Genomic DNA, 23,275 nt, shown 5'->3' with positions numbered 1-23,275 from the left:
TTGACCACATAAATCTTTAATGAGGTATAATTACATTAACAGTTGAGGTAACAACTTGCATAGGTATTTAAATGAACGATTTTAAACTTTAGCCATTTAATACTCAAGCTGTATTTTTGGCATAATGATTTGTCTGTTCAGAGATAAATTCTCATTGCACTTCATGATCAGCTGCCCCAATGACTTGCTCTCTGAAATTTAAGTAAAATTTGCTAATCCTTTTCAAGCTTATATTTAATAGATGATCACTAGCAGAGAACAGCATTCTACAGGATATTATCTTTCATTAAAATTTCAACCTGCAAGAAAATCCACTTAAAAAAGGAAAAAATTATCTTCCAGTGGTTCACACTGAGCTAAGATGTTAAATAGCTGATCTACAGAGGTTAGTGAATAATTAGCAGCCGTAGGATTTTGAAGAGATCTAGTAAGATTATTAGGGAAGAACAAAGAGTATTTCATACTATATTTTTTAATAAAATGCAAGTTTAGATAATTTTTAATTAAAAAAGTAAGGGCCCAGTGTTTGAATATCTGAGGTTCCTAGTCTTCACATAATTGAAGCAAAAGTAATCCAAGCCTTTAGTTATTTAGAAATACGAGATGCTGAACATGTTGCCCAGTTGCCAATTTTGAACAATTATCTTCTCTGTCCTACGCAATTTTTTTTCTCTTCAAGAAGACATTTTTTTCCTTTAAAAAATCTCAAGATATGATATGGTTGGTACAAAGCTTTTAAGAGATCTAATGTTAAACATATAATATGAACTTATTCAAGTTAAACTGTACTTGCATATCATAGTACACTGCTGAATTCAGATTTTTAATAAGACTGTTTATTAGAATCTGGGCAAACCTGTTTGCTGCCAAACAAATCATCATTATAAGTCCCAGCCATCATTGTTTTCATGTCCACAGTACTGAAGTAATTTAAATATACTATTTATAAAGCTGTCATTTTCATTTGTATAAATTTGGACTATGCCAAATAAAAAACAATTATTAAAACTTAATACATTTTTGGAAAAATGGAAGTTCCATTAAAGTAATGTCTATTCTGAGCCCTGTAACAAAGCCTCAGGAATATCAATTAGTGTGATTGATGAGTATTTAGATGATACCTTGATATTTCATAATGAATGTGGTAGTTTAACTCCCTTCAAGGGGCAGAGGTAACTTCAGTATACGAATGGCCTGAAAGAAATTTTTTTTTGGTGTGACTGTTAGTGAAGAAAGTATCTAATTTTCCATCTAATAAGAATTTGTATAGAAAATGCCTACAAAAGATAAATAAATGTATAAAATGATGCCACCTGAACTTCAGTAAAAGATTGCACAAATTCATGATCTGAGCCAATTAAGACATCAAAATAAAAAAGAGGTAATGCTAGTCTGAAGTAAATACCAAGTTTAAAACTCCCAAGTACTTGAAAAAAGTTGTTACCTGCTGTCATTGATATATGCATTTATGCTAATCTTGGCTCTGTAAAAGGAGTTTTGTTGTAGATACAAAATGTATAAACAGTGCACTGATTCCTAAGTAAAAAATTAAAACAATGAAGCTCAAAATTGTAAGCCCTTTTAAAAAGTATATATAAAACCACAAGAAGAAAGCCCCACTGTCTTTGGATCAGCTAAGGATTTCATTAGAAGAGGTATCAGCTTCTTCATTGGGATGTTGGCTACCAGACAGGAGTTCTGGAGGCAAGAGTTTAGAATGTCCATTCTCAGTAACTCGCTGGGTATAAAACAAGATATAAGCTTGGGCCTTGCATACTTCATCCATAGTGCACATGCTTAGCTTGGAATCATTGCAGTGTACCCAGAACCCTAGAGTGAAGCACAGAAATATACTTAATGTTTATAAAATAACTTTAGAAGTTTCTAATATAAATTAAAATGGATTTAAAGGCATTAATTTCAGTGAGAGTTACGTTTCTTTGAAGGGAAAATAATTAGCCAATTCATTTCTGTTAATGAGAAATATAGCTTGGGCAGTATGTTATTCTGGAATCATCTACCTTTATTCTAGAAGTAATCTGAAGTTAAAAAATCTGATTAGTTCACTTGACATTATCCTTAATTCTAGGTATAATCTTACCAGTTAGTGCTTTTGCTAATTATACTGTAAAGCAGTGTACACCTCACTCTTGGTAGTTTATTGTTAAATTAATTGCCTTCGTGGATTATGTGGGCTTTCTCTCCATACCTCTTTTCTGGGTGAGGGGGAATGGTATGAATGGAGAGGCTCAGTCTTCGTTCAGTAGTAAAGGAAGGGGAAAGAAAAAGTGAAACCTAAATCAATTTTGCTATCTCTGAAGACTGTCCTTGAGGGTCAATGGAGGCAGTAAGTGAAAGTGAGTTTTAGGGGTGCCTGGGTGTCTCAGTCTTCAAGCGTCTGCCTTTGGTTCAGGTCGCAATCCCAGCGTCCTGGGATGGAGCCCCACATCAGGCTCCCTGCTCAGCGGGAGACCTGCTTCTCCCTCTTCCACTCCCCCTGCTTGTGTTCCCTCTCTTGCTCTCTGTCAAATAAAAAAATCTTAAAAAAAAAAAAAAAAGTTTTATTAAAACCTGAACTTAAGAGTTTGTTCAAATATATCTGTGATCTCCAGTTCATTAAATGCTCTGTTTCCTAACAAAATTAAATGAAACCAGTAAACAGAGGACTTGCCCTTAGAAATGGGCTCGTAAGACAGCAATCTGACTTTTAATTAATGTGACCATCCGTATTATCCTATTGCTACAGCCTTTGAAAGTCAAAACTACTACAATCCTGCAGAAAATATGCCATTTTCTGCACAAACCTTGTTTTCTTTGTATTTGTTTTGTTTTGTTTTATGAACTGCAGAAGCATTCTTGGAAAAAAAACAAAAGGTCAAGTGGCTTCACTTAAGATGATTTAGTGGCCAATTTAGAAATTGTAAAGCCAACTTCCAAGTCTGACCCAAGGTAAAATACTTTTCCCCATCTATACCTCCTTCAGAATTATAGCAGTAGGCAGTGTAGTGTCCTGAGCCAAATCCTTTCCCATGGTGCATTACTACAGCAGATAAATCATAGATAAAACATTCTGGTCTGAGGGATTTCAGGGATTGCCTGCAGCAATAAGGCTCCATGTTTAAGATTTCTTCAAAGCCAACATGAACACCAATTTTCTCTCGATTATTACGTCCTGACCACCTGTGAACAAACCAGGGTAAAATTATCAAAAAAAGTCAAGGGAATATAACCATGTACTAGGTTTAGACAGTCATAATAAAAGGCCTCTGTATAGAATACAAAGTATCATATGTAAAATAATGGAAATATAAAATCCTTTCAATGCTGGAATTGGCTATAAATGGAAGAATTTAGTTTTATTAAATAGGTCTGGTCAGGTTTTAAAATATTTGTCTTCTGTAGTTAGATGATAATATACGAAGTAAATTAACTTTCAGCAAAGGAAATATGGCCCTATAGCAGTTTCCCCCTTCTAATAGATTAATTGAAGGTACCAAAGGGTTTTTAATTCTTTATTGCCTTGTCACACCATTAGGAGGATTCCAGAATCTAGAATTTGTTCTTGGGAGACATAATCTGGACCATTCTTGACCAGATGTACAGAAAAAGCAGGACAAAACAAGGCACCACTAATTCTTCAGAACACTTTAGAGCTCTTCTAAGAAAAAAATAGGAACTGTAACCCTTCCCTGTAAGTCAGTACAACGCTCATTAGGGACAGAACTCAAACAATGCCTCTGTACTGTCATTTTCTGTCTGTTGGTCATGCATCCTGGTACTGGACCGAAGTATGGCAAGCAACGTTTTTATCATACACATAGTATGAGCTGTTGCTATAGGGGAAAATAATGTGTTGTTCAAGAGATTGTAATGCAGCTTGGTTTACAGTGGTGCAGAGACAAAAGACAGACACAGATGAAAATAGGATAGCATTAAAGTACTAAAATAACATGGGGTTATGATAAATAATAGTAAGTAGAGGAGGAGAAAGCAAGATAGACAGGTTTTATGAAGCAAAAATATATGAAAATGCTATTAGTACAATATAAAATTGTATGGAACTAAAGGTTAGACTTACAAATTAAATTATCTGTTGGACTAAGAGCCATATCCCAAAACTTTTCCCATGAAATGTATAAGAGATCCTATATTCAATGCACCTGTAACTAGTCAACATGGAAGACCAAGCATATTAAAAAATGGGACTTGCTTAACACAAGTTCCTATAATTCCCATCATTCAAAAGATTCATTTAGTTTACCATAAAATTCAAACCTTACATTATTTAATGCTAAATAAATACTTATAAGCCATCAAAATAGACAATACTCATTCCTATTGATTAAGTTAGGTACCCAGTTTTTTTCTGCTGATGGAAATAAAATGATAACACTATACCCCAAGTTCATAGTGGTTTGCTTCAAAGAGAAGGGAGGGCATTAGACTGGGAGGCACACATGGGGAGTGTCTAAGGTACTAGAAATGTTCCATTTGTTATGCTTTTTCAGAGGCTCCTGTACGCCCCTGCCCTACCCCATTCTCCCTTTTATCTTTTATATATCCTATATATTTTATACATTGGCAAATATAATAGTGCTTTTTGAACAGATGCAGAAAAAGGAGAAAGACAAATGCGGTAAAGGCAGCATAAACAAAATCTCTGAATCAGAAAGAAATATGGCATGAAGGGTCAAAAATGTTTTGGGCAAAAGGGATGGAGTCAAATAGGTTTAACTCAAAGGAGAACTTCAAATACCAGATTAAAGCAGCAATTAGGAAGAACAGGAAGTTCTTCAACAGTTTATAGTAGCCAAGTCAGTACAAATTTAAGTAACAAAAATTTAAGTCCTTTCAGTTCTGTCTTTACAGAAGCTCATTTATGCTTTTACTTTTCCATGCTCCCTGGCCCTTCTTACCTGGCTGTGGAATACAATATTAACCTTCTAACTAATCTTGTTTCTATTCCACTTGATTTTATGCACAATGACAGGTCTCACCTGATTTCATTAAACCTTTTGTAGTATACCCTTCCCTGGTCCTGATCCATACCTTTGTTCATGTTGCTCCCTTAGGCTAAAGTGTTCCTTCCTTCTTTATATGCCCCATTCATTCACTTAATAAATATTTTTGGGCAACTACTATGCACGGAGCTCGGTTCTGGGCGTTGGGATACAGGAATGAAATAGACAAGGTCCCTGTCATTACTGAGCTTCTGTTCCACTTTCAGGGAGAGAAATAAGTAAATAAACTACTAATTGCACATAGTGGGTTTTGCCATTTAAGCAAAAATAGGGTAATGTGATAGTGTGGGTTGGGTGGTGCTACTTTTAAATAGGATGGTCAAGGAAGTCTGCTCTAAAGAGCAGACATATGAACTGAGACTTGAATGATATAAAGACCCCTATGCCATTAGAGAGACTTTGGGAACATTTAGACATCAGCTAACTCCCTCTTCCAAATCTCTGATAAGTCAATTTGTATATAACTTGTCATACTTAATATTTTTCTTTTTTTAATTTTTAAAACAATTTTAACTAGGCTCCGTGCCCAATATGGGGCTTGAATGCACAACCCTGAGATTATGAGTTGCATGCTCTACTGACTGAGCCAGCCATCCCCTTAGTATTTCTATTTCACCACTATTTCTGTGCATGTCTGACTATAATCTTGAGGAGAGGATCCTACTTTATATTTCCCGAAGAACATAGAACAACATCTTGCATTTAACAGCACTCACACATTTGTTGATTCTACCTTTAACAGCTTCCATAAGTAACTGAAATAACTGACTAAAATTAACAGCGAATATCTCTGGGAAGCAGGGCTGAAAGGAAAGACTTACTTTTACTTTGTGCTTCTTTACTTTCTGTAAAGTTTGGATTAAAAAAATTATTATTTTAATTATTTTTTTAAAAACTTTAAGGAGAGCCTGGGGGGCTCAGTCAGTTAAGCGTCTGCCTTGGGCTCAAGTCATGATCCCAGGGTTCTGCGATCGAGCCTGTTTCTCCCTCTCCTTCTGCCCCTGCTCGTGTGCTCTCTCTCTCTCTACCTCACTCTCTGTAATAAATAAATAAAATCTTAAAAAACACACATACATGCCAAAAAAGCTTTAAATAAGCCAAAAACCAATATGTATGAAAAACACGGTTTCGATAGTTTTCAAATCATAGCACATAAAGTAACTTAAGAATAAGCTCTAAGGTTAACATGGTTATTGCAAGGTATGAAACCATATGCTTTGCTTAACCAACAGTTTTGCAAACTAATTCGCCTGCCTAAATATATTTCTGAACATTAGAGTTTTTTGTTTTTGTTAACTGCTCTGAATTGAACTGGTATACCTTAGATATTTTCCAAGAATGAAGCAATTGGGTCAAATACTCTTAAGTTATAAATTTAAAAATTTTATACCTAAAATATGCTGAATATTAAACTCTAATAAGCAGAAGCTTACAGGAATAATATTACAGACCAAAATGTGAAGGGTCTGTCTACTCATCGGCAATACATTCTACAAGGGAAGCTAACCAGAAGCTTAGTTATTGAAAATGGTGTCTATTGGTCAAGGCTAGAGATAATGACAGAATTATTTTTGTCTTTAAAAAAACACAGAAGTAGATAGATGTTAAGTCATCTAATAGCCAAGAACATACTATTAAAATCTGATTCATCACGTGTGTTAAATTTTGAAGCACTATAAGCACAAGGAATGATTAACTTAGAAGTGTGTAGTTGGAGGGGCGACTGGCTGGCTCAGTCAGTAGAGCATGAGACTCTTGATCTTGGGTTCAAGATCAAGTAAGTTCAAGCCCCACATTGGGTAGAGATTACTTAAAAAAAAATATTTAAAACAAACAAACAAAGAAGTGTGTAGTTGGAATACTACTACTACTAACCTGAATCGTTTGAGATGTAGTCTGAGAACCTGAGGTAGGTGGCAAATCATAAGCTGTTTTTGTGCTTCTGTGAGTACAACTGATTTTGAAGAAAACCTCCTACGCTTTGCTGTGATATCAAAAACAGAAAGAGAATCAAATTTAAAGATACAAGGATATGCCGAGTAAATTCTAAATACTTTAGACATGTATTATTAAACATCTCTGTTACAGGTATTGTACTGTGCTAGAGGTAAAGACATGGCCTTGCTCTCAAAAACCTTATAGGTACAAACATACACACACAATTTAAGACCTAGTCAGGCAGACAGACATGTAAACAATTAAGTACCTGATTTAATATACTCCCACAAATAAGGCAAAAGAATGATCTAGTGCTATAATATTTAAAAATGGATTTGGCTATGCCAATTAATAGGAAAAGTTAAAACTTTCCCTAAACATACTCTAATATACTCTTCCCAAATTCTTAATTTAAAAAAGTATCATAGTCAGTTCATTTACAGAGGCTAACTGGAATCTCAGGTGGTGGGTCCTTAATAGCTCAGAACACCCTTCCCCACTTCCTGACAAAGCAGTCTTCTTCCAGCTCTGAGCCTGTGGCCTCCCTCAGTGTCTTGCTTTTGCTATTTTAGTACCAGATCTTAAACACGTGGCACTTAGGATTCTTTTTGTTGTCTCCTCTGCTTCTCTAGAGGTCCACCCATGAATTGCGCCCTGAAGCTTCTGGCTGGACCACTATCTACCAGAGTTTGCTCTGGACACCCAGGAGCTGCCCTTCAACTTACACAGCAGCTCTGACTCCAGCCACAGCAGAAGCTGCTTCTCATGGAAGAGGTGGAACCAGTCCCCCATGAGGCTGTCCTGTAAGCTGTCTCCATTTGCCACAGGTAGCCTGTCCTCCAGGTCTCTGCGCCTGAGATCCAGGTATCTGGTGCTGCTGAATGTCCTGGACCTACTTTTGGATCATTTCCCTGAATATATGGGCCAAGGATAGGTAGATAAGTGATATCAACTCCCTGACTTATAATTTTAAACATCTGCCTGTATATATTAAATTACAGCAGCTCTTTTACGACTTTATTTAGGAGAGCCAGTAAACACACACAAACATGTTATAAAACCATATTCTGCATTCACTCATGATATCTTTCTATTCTCAGATTTGATGGATGAAAGCATCTAGGGCCATTTACATTTATATCCAAGAAAGGAAACACTTCACCATTGGAATTTGATAAAGGTTTATTTTTTTCAAACCTTATAAATCTTAGGCTATTTGTCACAGAGTTCATATTAGACAGCACTCAGAAAATGTTCATATAAGTCATTCTAAAAAAACCATCAACTGATGTGATAGTTCTTCAATGCTGGAACATCCAATATTTCTTTTGTATTACCTGAGAAGCTTAGTACCTAAAACCCTAAGATCATTTTTTTCAAACATGGAAATTAGAATACCTGAAAATATATAGCATAAACACTGAGATATCACATGCACACTGATAGAGAAGATAAAGACACCAGAAAAAGACACAGCAGATCTGTCACGGTTTTATACACAAATTCTGGAGGATGATGCTTCCCTTTCATTGAAACGACTGTTTCATCCCCCAGTGCTGGGTTCCTACACTCACCTCTAGTAGAGTTTCTCATAACAGATCTTAATTACCTGTTTCTTCCATTAGGTATGTGAGCACCTTGAAAGTGTTTTACTTCTATCCATAGCAATTAGAACAATGACTAATATAGAAGAGATAGTCAGTAGATGGTTTTTGACTAAATCTTTGTTTTTATGAAGCCAATCTCCATAGCAGTAGTCCAACTATATATTTCCTATTATATAGGTATGCATACACACACCTATATACATATATTATCTATATACCAATGTTTAGATATATAGCAAAAAGACTCATAAAGCAAACATTTAGTACTAAATAACATGCTTTCCTTTTACTATTCCCCATCACTACTTTATTCTGCCTCACATATTAAGTTCAAATTTCTTATTTTATGAATCCTTCCTCTCCACAATTGACTACGGGATCAAAAAAATTTATTGTCATCAATATGGCAAAACAAACACATAGTTCACAAATACCAATTATAAAGTAGAAATATCTATCCCAGTTTCTTTTGATGAACTAACAAACTTTACTTCCATAACTGCTACTTCAGGAATTTATTTCATACTTCCTTTCATTTGTGTTTCTCTTTGCTAATCTCAGAAAAGCAATGAGAATATACAGTCTCTACTTACAGTTACAGTGGTCACATACGTAGATTTTTCCTTCTAAAGCTTCAGTTTCTGTGAATTTGGTCAGCATTTCAGTAACCCGACATGGCTGGGAAGCAATATCTTTTCCATTGCATTGGTATCTTTCTGGAAATTCCAGTGATAAGTCCCAGAAAGGTTCTATGGTATTTGATTTGTTGTCACATGCCAGACATGTAACCTGCAAATAAAAACATTAGTTTCTCAGATTACAATCCTGTCAAAACATTTACTCCCTTCACTATAGAGGTCACTGCCAGTAAATTAGCTTTTCTTCTGAAAATGCACCATCAGAATTCTGAATAATCTGCTTTATATTATTTTCAAGGATTTTTTTTTATTATAATTTTTCCTTTCAACAACTGTCATTAAGCCCATTATGTACTAGTGGGCTTTAACCAGTAGGCATTCAAAAAACTCCAAGGGCATTAGTCAAATCTGAATGTAGGTAAACAAACAAAACTGTGCACTCATTTAATCAGGTATATACATTGTGTGTGGGGGGAGGGCAGGGGCAGGGAGAGAAAGAAAGATTCATATGCATTTAATTTAATGTGTTTAGATTATTAGGCTTGTTCTTTGCCCTTTCCCCTTATCTTTCACTCATTTTCTCTCCCCAAATCCCTAAAACTTCTTAACCATGATACAAATAAAATACTATTTGTATATTAGTATATATGGATTTTGAAGCCCAACCGATAATTTCAAAAGACAATACATTTAACGTAAATAATGTCACACTCTCACTTAAAGCAAATGTCACTACATTAAAATCCTCACCAAATATAGAGTATGGGGAAGTTTTAACAAGTGAAGCATTCAGCATGACTTAATGCCAACAAACACTGCACAAAACTGAAGACAGACTCTATAGATCTAATAATACCCACATGATATATTACTAAACTTTTATAAAAAGCTAGGTTCCTAAAACAGGGCAACAAAATAAAGAAGCCAGGTCTAATGCAGATTCTAGATTTAACAAACTGACACAAAGAAAAGAACACTCTTGGTGTTTATTTGGAGACTAATAGAGTTTAACCTTCTGAGAACAGTTTCTTGAATAAAAAAAGAAAGAAGAGGGGCGCCTGGGTGGCTCAGTCGTGAAGTGTCTGCTTTCGGCTCAGGGCATGATCCCAGGGTCCTGGGGTTGAGCCCTGCATTGGGCTCCAGGCCCCGCATAGGGCTCCCTGCTCCTGCTCCGCTGGGAGCCTGCTTCTTCCTCTCCCACTCCCCTTGCTTGTGTTCCCTCTCTCGCTGGCTCTCTGTTAAATAAATAAAAATCTTAAAAAAAAAAAAAAGAAAGAAAGAAAGAAAGAAAGAAAGAAAGAAAGAAAGAAAGAAAGAAAGAAAGAAGGAAGCCATTACAGCAACCAACCATCTGAATCTCCTTAGATGACCAGTTTCCAGTTTCCTAAGAGTTTATTGTGTGTCTGAAAGGAAGAGAGCAAAAAGCTGGCATAATAATTTCTATTAATTTCAAAAGTCATCCATAAAGGAAAAAATAAGCACGTAGGCACCCTTGCACTATACAAAATACAAAATAGTAACTTTCTGGAAAGAAATCTGTAGCCAAGGATCAAAAGTCCTACCCTTTGACAAAGTAATTCTAGGACTCTTGTCTTAGCAAAATCATTAGAAGAGAATGCATTGTGACATTAAAATAAAAGAAAAATTGGAAATAGTTTACAAGTCAACAACACAGGAATGGGTAAATAAATTACGGTATATACATATAATGCACTGACATGCTGTGAAAAAAATCAAATATTTTAATGACTATGAAAAATCTTTACATTAATAATGAAAAAAATGAAAAAAGCAGGTAACTTCATCATGACTGCACAAGTGGGAGAAAATATAAATGTGCAGAAGAGGGGCTCCTGGGTGGCTCAGTTGGTTAAGTGTCTTCCTTCGGCTCAGGTCATGATCCCAGCGTCCTGGGATGGAGCCCTCTCTTGAGCGGGGAGCCTGCTTCTCCCTCTCTCTCTCTGCTACTACCCCTGCTGGTGCTCTCTTTCTCTTTCAAACAAATAAATAAAATCTTTTAAAAAAAAATGTGCGGAAGAAAAGGTGTGCAGGTTTCTAGTCAGTTAAAGTGTCTGACTCCTGATCTCAGCTCAGGTCTTGATCTCAAGATCAATGAGATAAAGCTCCGTGTTGGGCTCCACATGGAACTTACTTAAAAAAAAATTAAAAACACCAAAACTTTAAAAATAATTTTTTTAATGTACAGAAGAAAATACTAGAAGTATACCAAAATGTTAATAGTTTTATGGGTGGGTTATGGGGTTATGGGATAAGGGGATGATTTTTCTTTTACTGCATAGATTTACTGTATCATACTGGTTTTCCATGACTATATATTACTTCTATTTGTAATAATGCATTTTAACTTTTTTTTAAAGTAAGCTCTAGGCCCAACATAGGGCTTGAACTCACCCCAAGGTGAGGTGCATGCTCTACCAACTGAGCCAGTCAGGCACTCCTATTAATGGTACATTTTAAACTTTTGCATAAAAATGGTGGAAAAATAAAATTGCATGCAACACAAGAAACAATGCTTACTTGCTAAATGGCACAATGTAGAATCTTTACATTTCTGAAACATTAAGGGAACAAATGTCAAAGATAAACCCTAAGAATTACATTTGAAATACTAAACTACAGGGATGCCTGGCTGGCTTAGTTGGTGGAGCAAGCAACTCTTGATTTCAGGTTTGTGAGCTCGAGCCCCACATTGGGCGAGCTTTAAAAAAAATTTAAAATATATATTTAAGCTGCATTCCAGAAAAGTATGCTATAAAGACAGAAGATCGTATTATTACTGTGAGAGTGGAACTGAGGAGCAGAGGCAGGTGTACAAAGGGAAAGAAATGACCTAACAGCCCAATTGCCTGAAACAAAAAAACTTTTAAGCTCTATGCTATGGAAAAGTAGAGAGCCTTATGTCTAGTAATAGTTTACCAATAAGTCCACTCATTACAGAGAGCTATTAATTAGATGGAAGATTCTGGTTTCGTGATTCCTTTTCACAACAAGGGAAACTTTTATAGCTGTAATTAAAATAAAGGAAAACCGTTTAGGATTATTCTCAATGAAATCACATTTATTTACTTTAAAATTTCCCTATCTACTTGTTAAAGCTTTCAGACCTTGCCCCCTTTGGTTTTATAGAAAGTCCTCCAGGGATACTTCTTGGTTCCTGAAATTACTAAAATCCATTCCCAGGGCAGCAGCATCTTCAAATCTATTCCCTGTGGGGTGTGACCCTCTCTTCACAATCCCTCAGAAAATGAATTTAATCAACCTAAGAAGCTGTTTCTTGATTCCCTCTCCCCACAAAAAAATCTTTGATACCATAGATGAAAAACTTCCAGTGATTCATGAAGGAAACATGTAAATCAGTAAAACATTGTAAACGAGTGAGCTGACTTCTGTAAAAGCAATCTATTTTGACATGAAAACAGTACTAGCTCTAACACACTAGGAACACAGAGAAAATGCATTTTTTAGGCTTCATTTTATGAATTCCCCAAGATGAAAGTGAGATTTAAAAAAATCCATACCTGACTAAGAAGTTGTCCATGAAAAATATTATTCACAACATTCAGAACCTGTTTGATAAGTTTCCTTTGAGAAGTGGGGATAAGAGCTGGTAACCTAGTACCAGTTGTCTCTAGTTCATGTTGTATTTTATCCAAAAGTTCACAAAGAAATTCCTGAGCATCCTGTTGGGCATAACCACGAAAAGCTGGAATTAGTCTCCACACGGAGTGTAGCATAGCAAATGGTGAGACCAAGGCCCACTTTCCAGACCACATGACTTGGAACAAAGTATGCAATTCATGACAGAGAGAAATGTATTGTGAACTTGGCTCCCTTGGCTGAATAAGTTCCATCTTTCTACTCTTTGATGCTCCACCACTTAGTCCTAATGATAAACTTGGAGGTCTGGAGGGAGCACTGCCCGTATCTTTTTCTTGGCATTCATTCATTTGATATACTGTATCTGTGATTGATGGATGCTTATAAGGTGATCTTGTCTTATCACTAGCTGTCACAGCCAGCCATCGGTTCAGATCAAGTTTTAAAAAACATTGCCGAAAAATAAGTAAATGACTCAACACTTGAAGAACAGAATTCATATAGCAAGTATTTCCCAAATTTCTCAATCCTGTTACACCAGGGGTTACTATTGGCCTTCGTTTACCTGAGGGGTCACTGGCTTTTTTTAACCTTACATCTTCTGAGGTAGATACTACTTTATCTTTTGCTGGTGATGCTGGGGTTTGTAGTGGAACTTGAACAGGAACTATTTCTACTGTGGTAGATTGAGCTAGACCTTGCAAACGTAAACTCTTTCTTGGATGTATAGTTTCCAATTCTGCTTTAACTTGATACTCTAATTCTTGTCGTCTTTTCTTTACTTCTCTTTTTGCTATTTTTTCCTGAAATTGTTCCTCTTGCCTTTTTCTTCCAATGGGTGATTGTTCAAACCAAGTTCGAAAGATTTTACTCATTAATATCCTTCTCCTGTGCCAAAGAGCAGTATACATTTGATCTTCATTTTGAAGCAGAGATTGGGTGCCATCATGTAAGTAGTAAGTATCATCACTTGTACCCATAGACCGCAAAACCCTTCCACTACGAGTAGTGCACTGATAATTTTGACTTTTGATTGCACTTAACATACTTCGTAGTAACTTCAGGTCTTCAGTTGCATTATCATTAAGAACATAATCATCACAAAGGTAACAAAAAACATACATCTCATTCACCTCCAATGCAACAGGATGACTGCTTTCTTGAAAGTGCTTGAGTGCATGTTCTTCAATGTATCTTCCACAGGCAACATGAGAACAGCTAAGGCAAGCCCAGATCGACTCAGTTGTATTGCAGTCCACACAATGCCACTTCTGAGGGTTGAGGATGGAATGGTCTTGAGCAAGCCGCAACTGCCCAATGTGTTTGCACTTATCCATTGTTAACATTTATTTAGTCTAGCTGAGAAACACATAATCCAAACAAGTCTCTGTTCACGATACCTGAAGCATCTGAAAACTAAGCAGAACAACACCATTTTTTAATAAAAGAAGCCAATATTTTTAATAAGGTATTTTACCGAGAATTATTTTATTTTATTTATTTTTTAAGATTTGATTTGTTCATTATTCATTTGAGAGATAGAGAAGGGGGCACCTGGGTGGTTCAGTCCGTTAAGCATTTGCTTTCAGCTCAGGTCAGGATCCTGGGGTCCTGGGATGGAGTTCCTCATAGAGCTCCCTGCTCAGCAGGGAGTCTGCTTCTCCCTCTGCCCCTCCCTGCACATCGTTTGTGTGCGCTCTCTCTCTTTTGCAAAAATAAACAAAATCTTTTTAAAAAGAGACAGGGAGAGAGACAGCACAAGCGGAGGGGAGAGGCAGAGGGAGAGGGAGAAGCAGACCCCCCACTGAGCAAGGGGGCCTGATCCCAGGACCTGGAGATCATAACTACAGCCAAAGGCAGAGGCTTAATCAACTGAGCCACCCAGGTGCCCTTCGAGAATAATTTTATAAATTTGCTTCCTTTCCTCCTGATTTCTGGGCTGCCTGTCATAATACCATAGGCAGTTCTCACCTTCCCCTTGCTCTGGAGATCGCTAATCTCTCATCTGCCTTGCTCTGAAAGAACACACACTTCACTTTACTTTCTTTAAAAACTTTAACTTTTAAAATTTTCTGTCACCATCTACTGGTAAAGAATGGGTCATGACCCCTTTTCAATAAACTAGAATAAGATCCATCCTTTTACCCAACAGTCGAGGGCAGTTTATAAAAATACATTCCGTTTCTTAAAAATTGGGGCTGGCAAGACTCAAATAGATCTCACAAATATCTACATTACTTAGAGGTAAGAATTCTACCTCTGCTACATACTGTTTGTACGTCTGATTTGAGCAAATATTCTACCTTCTCTAAAACTCTTCTGTAAAACAGGGAAAAAAATCATACCAACTTCAATGAAGAACTGAGATAATATAAAATATTTGCCTAACACATAGTAAACACCCAATATATGGTAGCTATAATGGTAGCTATAGTGAACAAGTCTTAATAGTCTATTTTATTTATTTAAATCACAATATTTTACTTAATTACCATTTTATTTTTTTTTACAGATTTTATTTATTTATTTGACCGAGAGAGAGAGAGAGAGAGAGAGAGAGAGAAAGAGAGTAGGAGAGCCAAGCAGGGAGCCCGATGCAAGGCTCAATCCCTTGACCCCGGGATCATGAGTAGCTTTAACCTACTGAACCACCCAGGCACCACTTAATTACCATTTTAAATTTAGTTTTACACTAGTAAATCAATAATGACCTTCAATTCATGGCTCTATAACATACTTTGAATTTTATAGACTTGACAGTTTACCTAAGGTAGGAAGAAAGATAGAAGAGAATGCTTTTGTGTTTGAATAGCCTCTCAGGAATGTGCAAGGATAAGTAAGCAACGAAAAAAAAGGAAGAATATGAACTGGATGGCAATATAATGAACTTTTACATTCTGGTGGGCCTATACACTATCTGAAATTATAAGCTTATTCTAAAAATAAAAACAAAACCCTACCCCAACAAAACAAAATAAACAAACAAACCTTCAGCTCAGGTAATGATCCCTGGGTCCTGAGATTGAGCCCCCTGTCAGGCTCCTTGCTCAGAGGGCAGTCTGGTTCTCCTTCTCCCTCTGCCCTTCCCCCCAACTCACGCTCGTGTGTGCACATACTCTCTCAAAAAAACAAAATCTTTTAAAAAAAACAAACATTTTCTTCATTGATTTAACACAAATCGAACACAAATTTCAAGTCACAAGTGGGGACCTAGTTACAAAACACTCAGAACATTTTATGTACCACGACTGATGCTTTAAATTTTTTAAGGCAACAAGACAATATGAACTTCAATGGGACTTGCAGGTGCCACCTCCGAGGCCCTAAGAAAGCTGCAAAGGTGAAGCTCATTTTCGGTTCTTTCCCACCTCTTTTTTTGTGCAATCTCCTAGCAGTCAGAGAGCCCCGCTCTGTCCACTTCTTAACTTTTTCAGATATAGGGTGTATCCTGAATATGGACTTAAGGCTGACCAGTTTTAACCCTCACATGTGCACACATTTCAAGCACACGTTTTAAATTGACTTCTCTTCCTCCAAAATTTCCTGAGGTCCAAAATCTGTTCAAATACTGTATTTTATTAGAAATGCTCATATTCAACAATAGTTGCTAATGGCAAAATTAAGACATCAGTGATTGATATGCTCCATTATCCTAAATCCTTCCAGGTACTGAAGCTAAATATCTCATTCTTGCCTCCTCTTTCTCTCTCCTCACCTCAATCCTTCAGGAAAAATGGTTGGCTTTATCTTCAAAATATATCTAGAACCTGGGGTGCCTGGGTGGCTTGGTCGTTAAGCGTCCACCTTCGGCTTAGGGCGTGATCCCGGCGTTCTGGGATCGAGCCCCACATCAGGCTCCTCAGCTGGGAGCCTGCTTCTTCCTCTCCCACTCCCCCTGCTTGTGTTCCCTCTCTCGCTGGCTGTCTCTCTCTCTGTCAGATAAATAAATAAAATCTTTAAAAAAAAATCTATCTATCTATCTATCTAGAACCTGACTACGTATTACCATCCCTGTTCTCACCCTGGTCCAAGCCCAATCAAGTCTCACTGGGATTACTGCAATAAGGTTCCTTAAATGGTCTCCCTGCTTTGATTCTTGCTGCTACCAAAAGTTTACACAGCAACAACACACTGCCTTTAAACACAGACCACCAGCGCCCAGAACTGACATTTTAGAGGGTCCCATTTTTTGAAGTCAGCAGAGTCAAAGGGATGTGGTCACCTGGAGCCTGTACACATCCCCAACTCCCCTTTTGGACCCATTCACCAGTACCTAGAACCTCAAAAATTCCCTATCCCAATCATCACCAGGCCTGCTTTCAGGGCCTACAGGCAATAAAAAGCCACTGACAAATTCTGTAGAGAAGAATGACATGATCAGATACATAGGTTACAGATGGATCTGAAATGGCAGATCTAGAGAAAGGACGAGTGATTATAAAATATTATTACTCCAGGGGCGCCTGGGTGGCTCAGTCGTTAAGCGTCTGCCTTTGGCTCAAGGCGTGATCCCGGAGTTCTGGTATCCAGCTCCACATCAGGCTCTTCCGCTGGGAGGCTGCTTCTCCCTCTCCCACGCCCCCTGCTTGTGTTCCCTCTCTCGCCGGCTGTCTCTCTCTCTCTGTCAAATAAATAAATAAAATCTTAAAAAAAAAAAAAGATATTATTACTCCAGATATTATAAGGAAATTAAAGTTGTAGCAGTGTTAAAGCAAAAATGGAAGCAGAGGTAGATTAGTGTTTAGCAAACATTGGCTGAAAGAACTGATTCAATATGCAGATTAAGAGAAAAATCTAGGACTCTCTTCTATCTACTTTTATTTATTTATTTTTTAAAGATTTTATTTATTTATTTGAGAATAAGAACGAGAAAGCAGAGAGCCCAACCTGGGGCTCAACGGGGAAGGGCTTGATCCCAGAACCCTGAGATCATGACCTGAGCAGAGGGCACTTAACCGACTAAGCCACCCAGATGCCCTATCTACTTTTATTTTTAAAAGATCATAAAAAAAAAAAAGGATCATATAAAGAATACAAAGATAATTTAGTTAAACATTCATTTCTGGCAAGTCAAATAATAATTATTAGTTCAGCTTCTTGAGATGAAGAGGGAAATGCTGTTTATTTGCACTCAAGGGAAATCATTTCATTCTAAAATTTATGTGAGAAAGAGTTTGAGAGAGTCAGCGAGAACAAGAGCAGGGGGACGGACAGACGGAGAGGGAGAAGCAGACTCCCCACTGAGCAGGGACTCCCAACATGGGGCTCCATCCCAGGACCCCAAGATCATGACCAGAGCTGAAGGCAGGCACTTAACCGACTAAGCCACCCAGGCGTCCCTCCCGCTAAAATTTTAGAGGTGGTATGAGTTAACACTTTGCACAATATTCAGAAAAGAAGACGCAAAAGAAAAAAAAAAAACCTAGAAAGCGCATATATATAGCTTATTTTGAGGTTACCCATATTTTTAAATATCTAAAAATTATGAGCATATTATTTGTATAAGTTTTAAGTAGGAATATATACATACTAGTGTATAATTTAGCTATGTATGTGCTAAATATAGCGTCTATACCCCTTCTCTATATTCTGCAAATACATTCCCAGTTATCACTAAAAAAATCTATTTAGATGATTGGAAGGTCCTCACTGCCCTTCAACAGGAAGTGGCCTATAATTAAACAGCATAATTCCATTCAGTGAAAAGGGTGAAATGTTGATCAGATGCCGTGTCTCTCGGTGGAAGCAATATAGCAGTGGAGAGGTATCACAACAAAATGGTTAGAAGCACACTCTGGAATCCAAAAGCCTGAGTTTAACACTTGGCTGTATTTACTATGTGACCTAGACAAATTATTTATGCTCCACTCACTTCAGGTTTCTTATCTTTAAAAAACAATGGTAAGAAAACTAATAGGGTTGTTGAGGGAATTAGAGAAACTTATATTTATAAAGCACCTAGAATAAACCCGGACAATTATGTGGCTCTCAGTACATATTAGCTGACAACACTACTACTACTACTACTACTACTACTACTACTGCTACTACTAATTTCCTTCTAGTGTATCACTTTTAGCCAGGGATTCATTCTTCTCAGCCGCATGTGTGCTAAGCCCAACTAAGGTGCTGGCTGATAATTAAGATGTTAGCTGGGAACTAAGGTCTGACCTCTCCCAGGGTATTTGCATTTTAAAAGATCCCTCAAAGATAAAATCTTTTTTAAAAAATCCAAAGAAGTGAAACCAGGGTTTCCTGCCTAGCTCAGTTGGTAGAGCTTGAGACTCTTGATCTCAGGGTTGTGAGTTCGAGTGGCATGTTGGGTGTGGAGATTACTTAAAAATAAATTTTTTAAAAACAAAAACAAAAAACCCACAAAGAAGTGAAGCCAGAATGGTGGAACGACAGATCAGGAGATTAATATTTTAGAGCAGGGGGCCCACTTACCCTGTCTACTTATAAAAGAAACCAGGAGAGGGCAGACAACCAAGAGAATGGCAGGGAAAGTAAGCAAGAGCTAGCAAACCAGGTTGCTGCCACCTGAGATTTCTAGTTTGCTCTGCTGCCTAGAGCCAAAGCTCAGACTCTTACTAAGGTATCCCCAAAGGGGCCTCATCACACAAAGATCTAAAAGCTTGGAAGAAAAGGAAAGGATAGGAAAGGAAAGGAAAGGAAAGAAAAGAAGAGAAAAGAAAAGAAAAGAGAAAAGAAAAGAAAAGAGAAAAGAAAATAGGGATGGGAGTATTTTCTTGACACTTCCTATTTTCCTCCACCTGGGTTAAGAGCACTTCTTTTCATTTGCTAATCCACTGTGGAGAAGCTACATACGGATTGTTTGGCTTGCAGGTTGGTTATGTAATTTTTAGCAGTATATTCATTTTAAAGAGCGATAACAGTATCTCTGCATTCTCCATGTAGAATCTGATAAAATATTACATGTGAGTATATACATCAGCAACACAAAAACAGTCATGATGTTTTGAATGAAATCTATATATAAGGATTAAAATGATCTATACTATCATTTTCTCATACATTTAAAAAATGTTTCACACTTAAAATTCCAATTAATATCTATGAAATGCTTTTTTAAAACCAAGTATGTTATCTTTAAAGACAGATGGATTTATAAATATTCTGAAAGCTTTGTCATTCTTCAGTGCTTAAAGACAAGATTTTTAATTGGTTCAAAGAAAACCATTCAAACTATTTAAACTTTTCATGCCCTCTAACTAGGCATTTTTATTTTTAAAATTCCCTGAAGCAATCGCTTCTCGGGCTTTTGGCTAAGATCAAGTGTAAAATTCCCTGCAGGAAATATCTAAAGTTTAGGAAAAAAATTATATTTGACTTATTGAAAGCTGATTATTTTCCATAGGGTTAACATATAATTAAAGCAATTACAGAATTGAAAGCTAAAATGACTAGAAGAGACATTTGATCTTATTAAATATAGCATTTTTAGCTAAAAATTTACATCATACAAAAAGTCAAATCTCACAGGTAAAATATTTAACTTGTTACAGTTCAACAACACAAAATTGCTTATACTTACTACCCACTAAAGACTACCTGAAATTAATTTTCATTTACTGAAATTATAGCCCTTCGCAACATACAATCCAGGCTTTAAGCATGGAGTAATATCTTTCTGACATCTATTTCACTAGTTCATCCTATTGGCAGAGTTTTAATGGTCAGATCTAGATAGCTGACCACCAAACCTTTCTGAACCAGTCTCAGGCACACTGCAAACTCAGCTGACCTATACATCTTGCCTTTATAGAATTAGTTTCTTTTCCAATAACCTCTTATTAAAGATAGCATAATATTGTTCAAATACCCAGGCTAGGTTTTTTGGGTTTTGTTGTTGTGTTGTTTTACTCCTCCCTCCCTCCCTCCCATTTTTTCCACTCAAACATTCAATTTGTCATCTATGTATATAAGGTCATCACTCCCCGAGTCTTTTCATTTGCAGTTACCATTATATTATGGACTTTATTATATCATTCCTGAGGTACAGCAGTAACCTCCAAACTAGTTTCCAATCATCCAGATTCTCTCTCCTCTACGGTACTATCCCGGCAAATCAATCTTCAAATTTGCTTTGAGCCTTTAACTCTTAAAATCCTCTGTTCCCCTTGGGAACCTGGGTGGCTCAGTTAGTTAAATGTCTGCTTTGGGCTCGGGGCATGATCCTGGAGTCCTGGGATTGAGCCCCACGTCAGGCTCCCTGCTCAGGGGGGGAATCTGCTTTTCCCTCTCCTTCTGCCCCTCTCCACAGCTCATATGTGCTCGCTATCTCTCTCTCTCAAATAAAATCCTTAAAAAGATCCTTTGTTCCCCATAGTCCAAGGAAACAGTATATTTCTGAGGTGCTGGCTAGCTCACTTGGTAGAGCACGTGACTCTTCAACTCAGGCTCATGAGTTTGAGCCTCTTGCTTGGTATAGACATTTTTTTTAAAAGATTTTATTTGTTTATTTGACACAGAGAGAGAGCACAAGCAGGGGGAGCAGCAGGAAGACAGGGAGAAGCACGCTCCCTGCTGAGCAGGGATCCCAATGCAGGGTTCGATCCCAGGGCCCTGGGATTATGACCTGAGCAGAAGGCAGACGCTTAACTGACTGAGGCACCCAGACGTCCCTAGACTTCCTATTCTTTTTTTTCTTTTTTTAAAAGATTTTATTTATTTGAGAGAGAGACAGCATAAGCAGGGGGAGGGGCAGAGGGAGGAGCAGACTCCCCACTAGGCAGGGAGCCTGATGCCGGTCTCCATCCCAGGAAGTTGGCATCATGACCTGAGCAGAAGTCAGCTGTTTAACCAACTGAACAACTCAGGCACCCCAGTCCTATAGGTTTTATAGCCATATTGTTTCAGGCTACCAAATTCTTGGCACAATCAATCAACTTGTATTAAATGCAGGTCTTGCTTCAGTTCTCTTCATGACATTTGAATAAATGGTTAAGAATAGGAGATATTGTCCCTCCCTGGCCAAGGGAACCTACCCAACAGTTCGGTGGGTAGGAACTGGATGAATATACAAACATAAGGATTCACATTTGGTACAACCCAAGTCCTTTAAAAGTTAGAGATTTGTTTATTTATTTATTTAAAGTAATGTCTAGGGGAGCATATGTTCTCTCTCTGTCAAATAAATAAAATCTTAAAAAAAAAAAAAAAAGATTGTTTTAGGCACCTGACTGGCTCAGTTGGTACAGCATGCAACTTTTTTTTTAAAGATTTTATTTATTTATTTGTCAGAAAGAGAGAGTGAGAGAGCACAAGCAGGGGGAGCAACAGGCAGGGAGCAACAGGAGCAACCCTGCTGAGAAAGGAGCCCAATGGGGGACTCAATCCCAGGACCTTGGGATCACGACCTGAGCTGAAGGCAGATGCTTAACCAACTGAGCCACCCAGGCATCCCCAGCAAGCAATTCTTAATAGAGCATTCACCTTTTTTGGGGGGGGGAGGGCGACAGGGAGGAGCGCGGGAGACAGTGAGAATCTTAAGCAGGCTCCACACACAGTGGGGAGCCCAACACACAGGGCTCAATCTCAAAACTCTGAGATCATTACTTGGGCTGAAATCAAGACTCAGGAGGCTTAACCCACTGAGCTGAGCCACCCAGGAGACCCTAGAGCATTCAATTCTTGCCTGGTGTCCTGAATTTGAGCCCCATGTTGGGAGTAGAGATTACTTACAAATAAAACCTTTTTTTTTTTCCATTAAGTAGGCTACAAACCCAGCGTGAAGCCCAATATGGGGCTTGAACTCACGACCCTGAGATCAAGACCTGTGCTGATATCCAGAGTTGGAGGCTTAACGGATTGAGCCACCCAGGTACCTCAAAATAAAATCTTTAAAAAAATAAAAAATAATAAAATAAATAAAAAAGTTAAAAAAGATTATTTTAAGTTTTAGTAGGGTATGTAGTGACCCTTTAAATAAATATTTGTGCTCCAAATACAAATATTACTAAAAGCTACAAAAATCACTGAAAAATTAGGAGGGTAGCTAATTTTTTCTTCAAAAATTAGCATTCCAGGGCACCTGGGTGGCTCAGTAGGTTGATCATCTGCCTCCAGCTTAGGTCATGATCTCAGGGACCTCCGATTGAGCCCCAAGTCTGGTTCCCTGCTCAGCAGGAAGTCTGCTTCTTCCTCTCCCTCTGCCCCTCCTTCCCACCACTCCCTGGTCGTGCTCCCTCTCAAATAAATAAAATGTTTTAACAAATTAACATTCCACTATAAATTTGTTACCCTCAACATGATCTTTTCAGCTGACCACTACCTTTCCACCTATTTTATCTTAAGACACTTAGAACGAAAGAAAACATGGAAAGGTACAATATTGTTACAAGCTTTGGAAATTCCTACAGGAGGTCAGTTAATGAAGGTCAGTCACATAAAAGTCATCTCGATCTTCTAGTCATTGCAATTAGTAGCACAA

The 23,275-nt window shown here is 37.5% G+C and overlaps 1 protein-coding gene across 1 annotated transcript; it reads right to left on the bottom strand.

Annotated features, from left to right (window-relative positions):
* On the bottom strand, window positions 1-14,168 carry USP44 (ubiquitin specific peptidase 44). Its single transcript, XM_026499869.4, has 5 exons — window positions 12,744-14,168; window positions 9,160-9,355; window positions 6,897-7,005; window positions 2,975-3,180; window positions 1-1,830 (listed from the first exon to the last, which is right to left on the bottom strand). Exons 1-5 carry the CDS (start codon window positions 14,166-14,168, stop codon window positions 1,631-1,633), a joined length of 2,136 nt encoding a protein of 711 aa, XP_026355654.1. The 3' UTR covers window positions 1-1,630.
* Between the last annotated feature and the right edge of the window lie 9,107 nt (window positions 14,169-23,275).

This window comes from Ursus arctos, unplaced genomic scaffold (assembly GCF_023065955.2).
Source record: "Ursus arctos isolate Adak ecotype North America unplaced genomic scaffold, UrsArc2.0 scaffold_21, whole genome shotgun sequence".
Taxonomy (NCBI): domain Eukaryota; kingdom Metazoa; phylum Chordata; class Mammalia; order Carnivora; family Ursidae; genus Ursus; species Ursus arctos.
The sequence above is the reverse complement of the archived record's forward strand: the minus strand, read 5'-3'. Positions and strand labels throughout refer to the sequence as shown.

What these genes read in the sequence shown, in the direction of transcription:
- USP44 (XM_026499869.4), bottom strand. Translation starts at nt 14,168, where the DNA reads ATGTTAACAATGGATAAGTGCAAACACATTGGGCAGTTGCGGCTTGCT. An exon ending in CGTATGTGACCACTGTAACT is followed by an intron (nt 7,006 to 9,159) that starts GTAAGTAGAGAC and finishes TTGATATCACAG; the next exon opens with CAAAGCGTAGGAGGTTTTCT. An exon ending in CTGCTATAATTCTGAAGGAG is followed by an intron (nt 1,831 to 2,974) that starts GTATAGATGGGG and finishes GCTTCACTCTAG; the next exon opens with GGTTCTGGGTACACTGCAAT.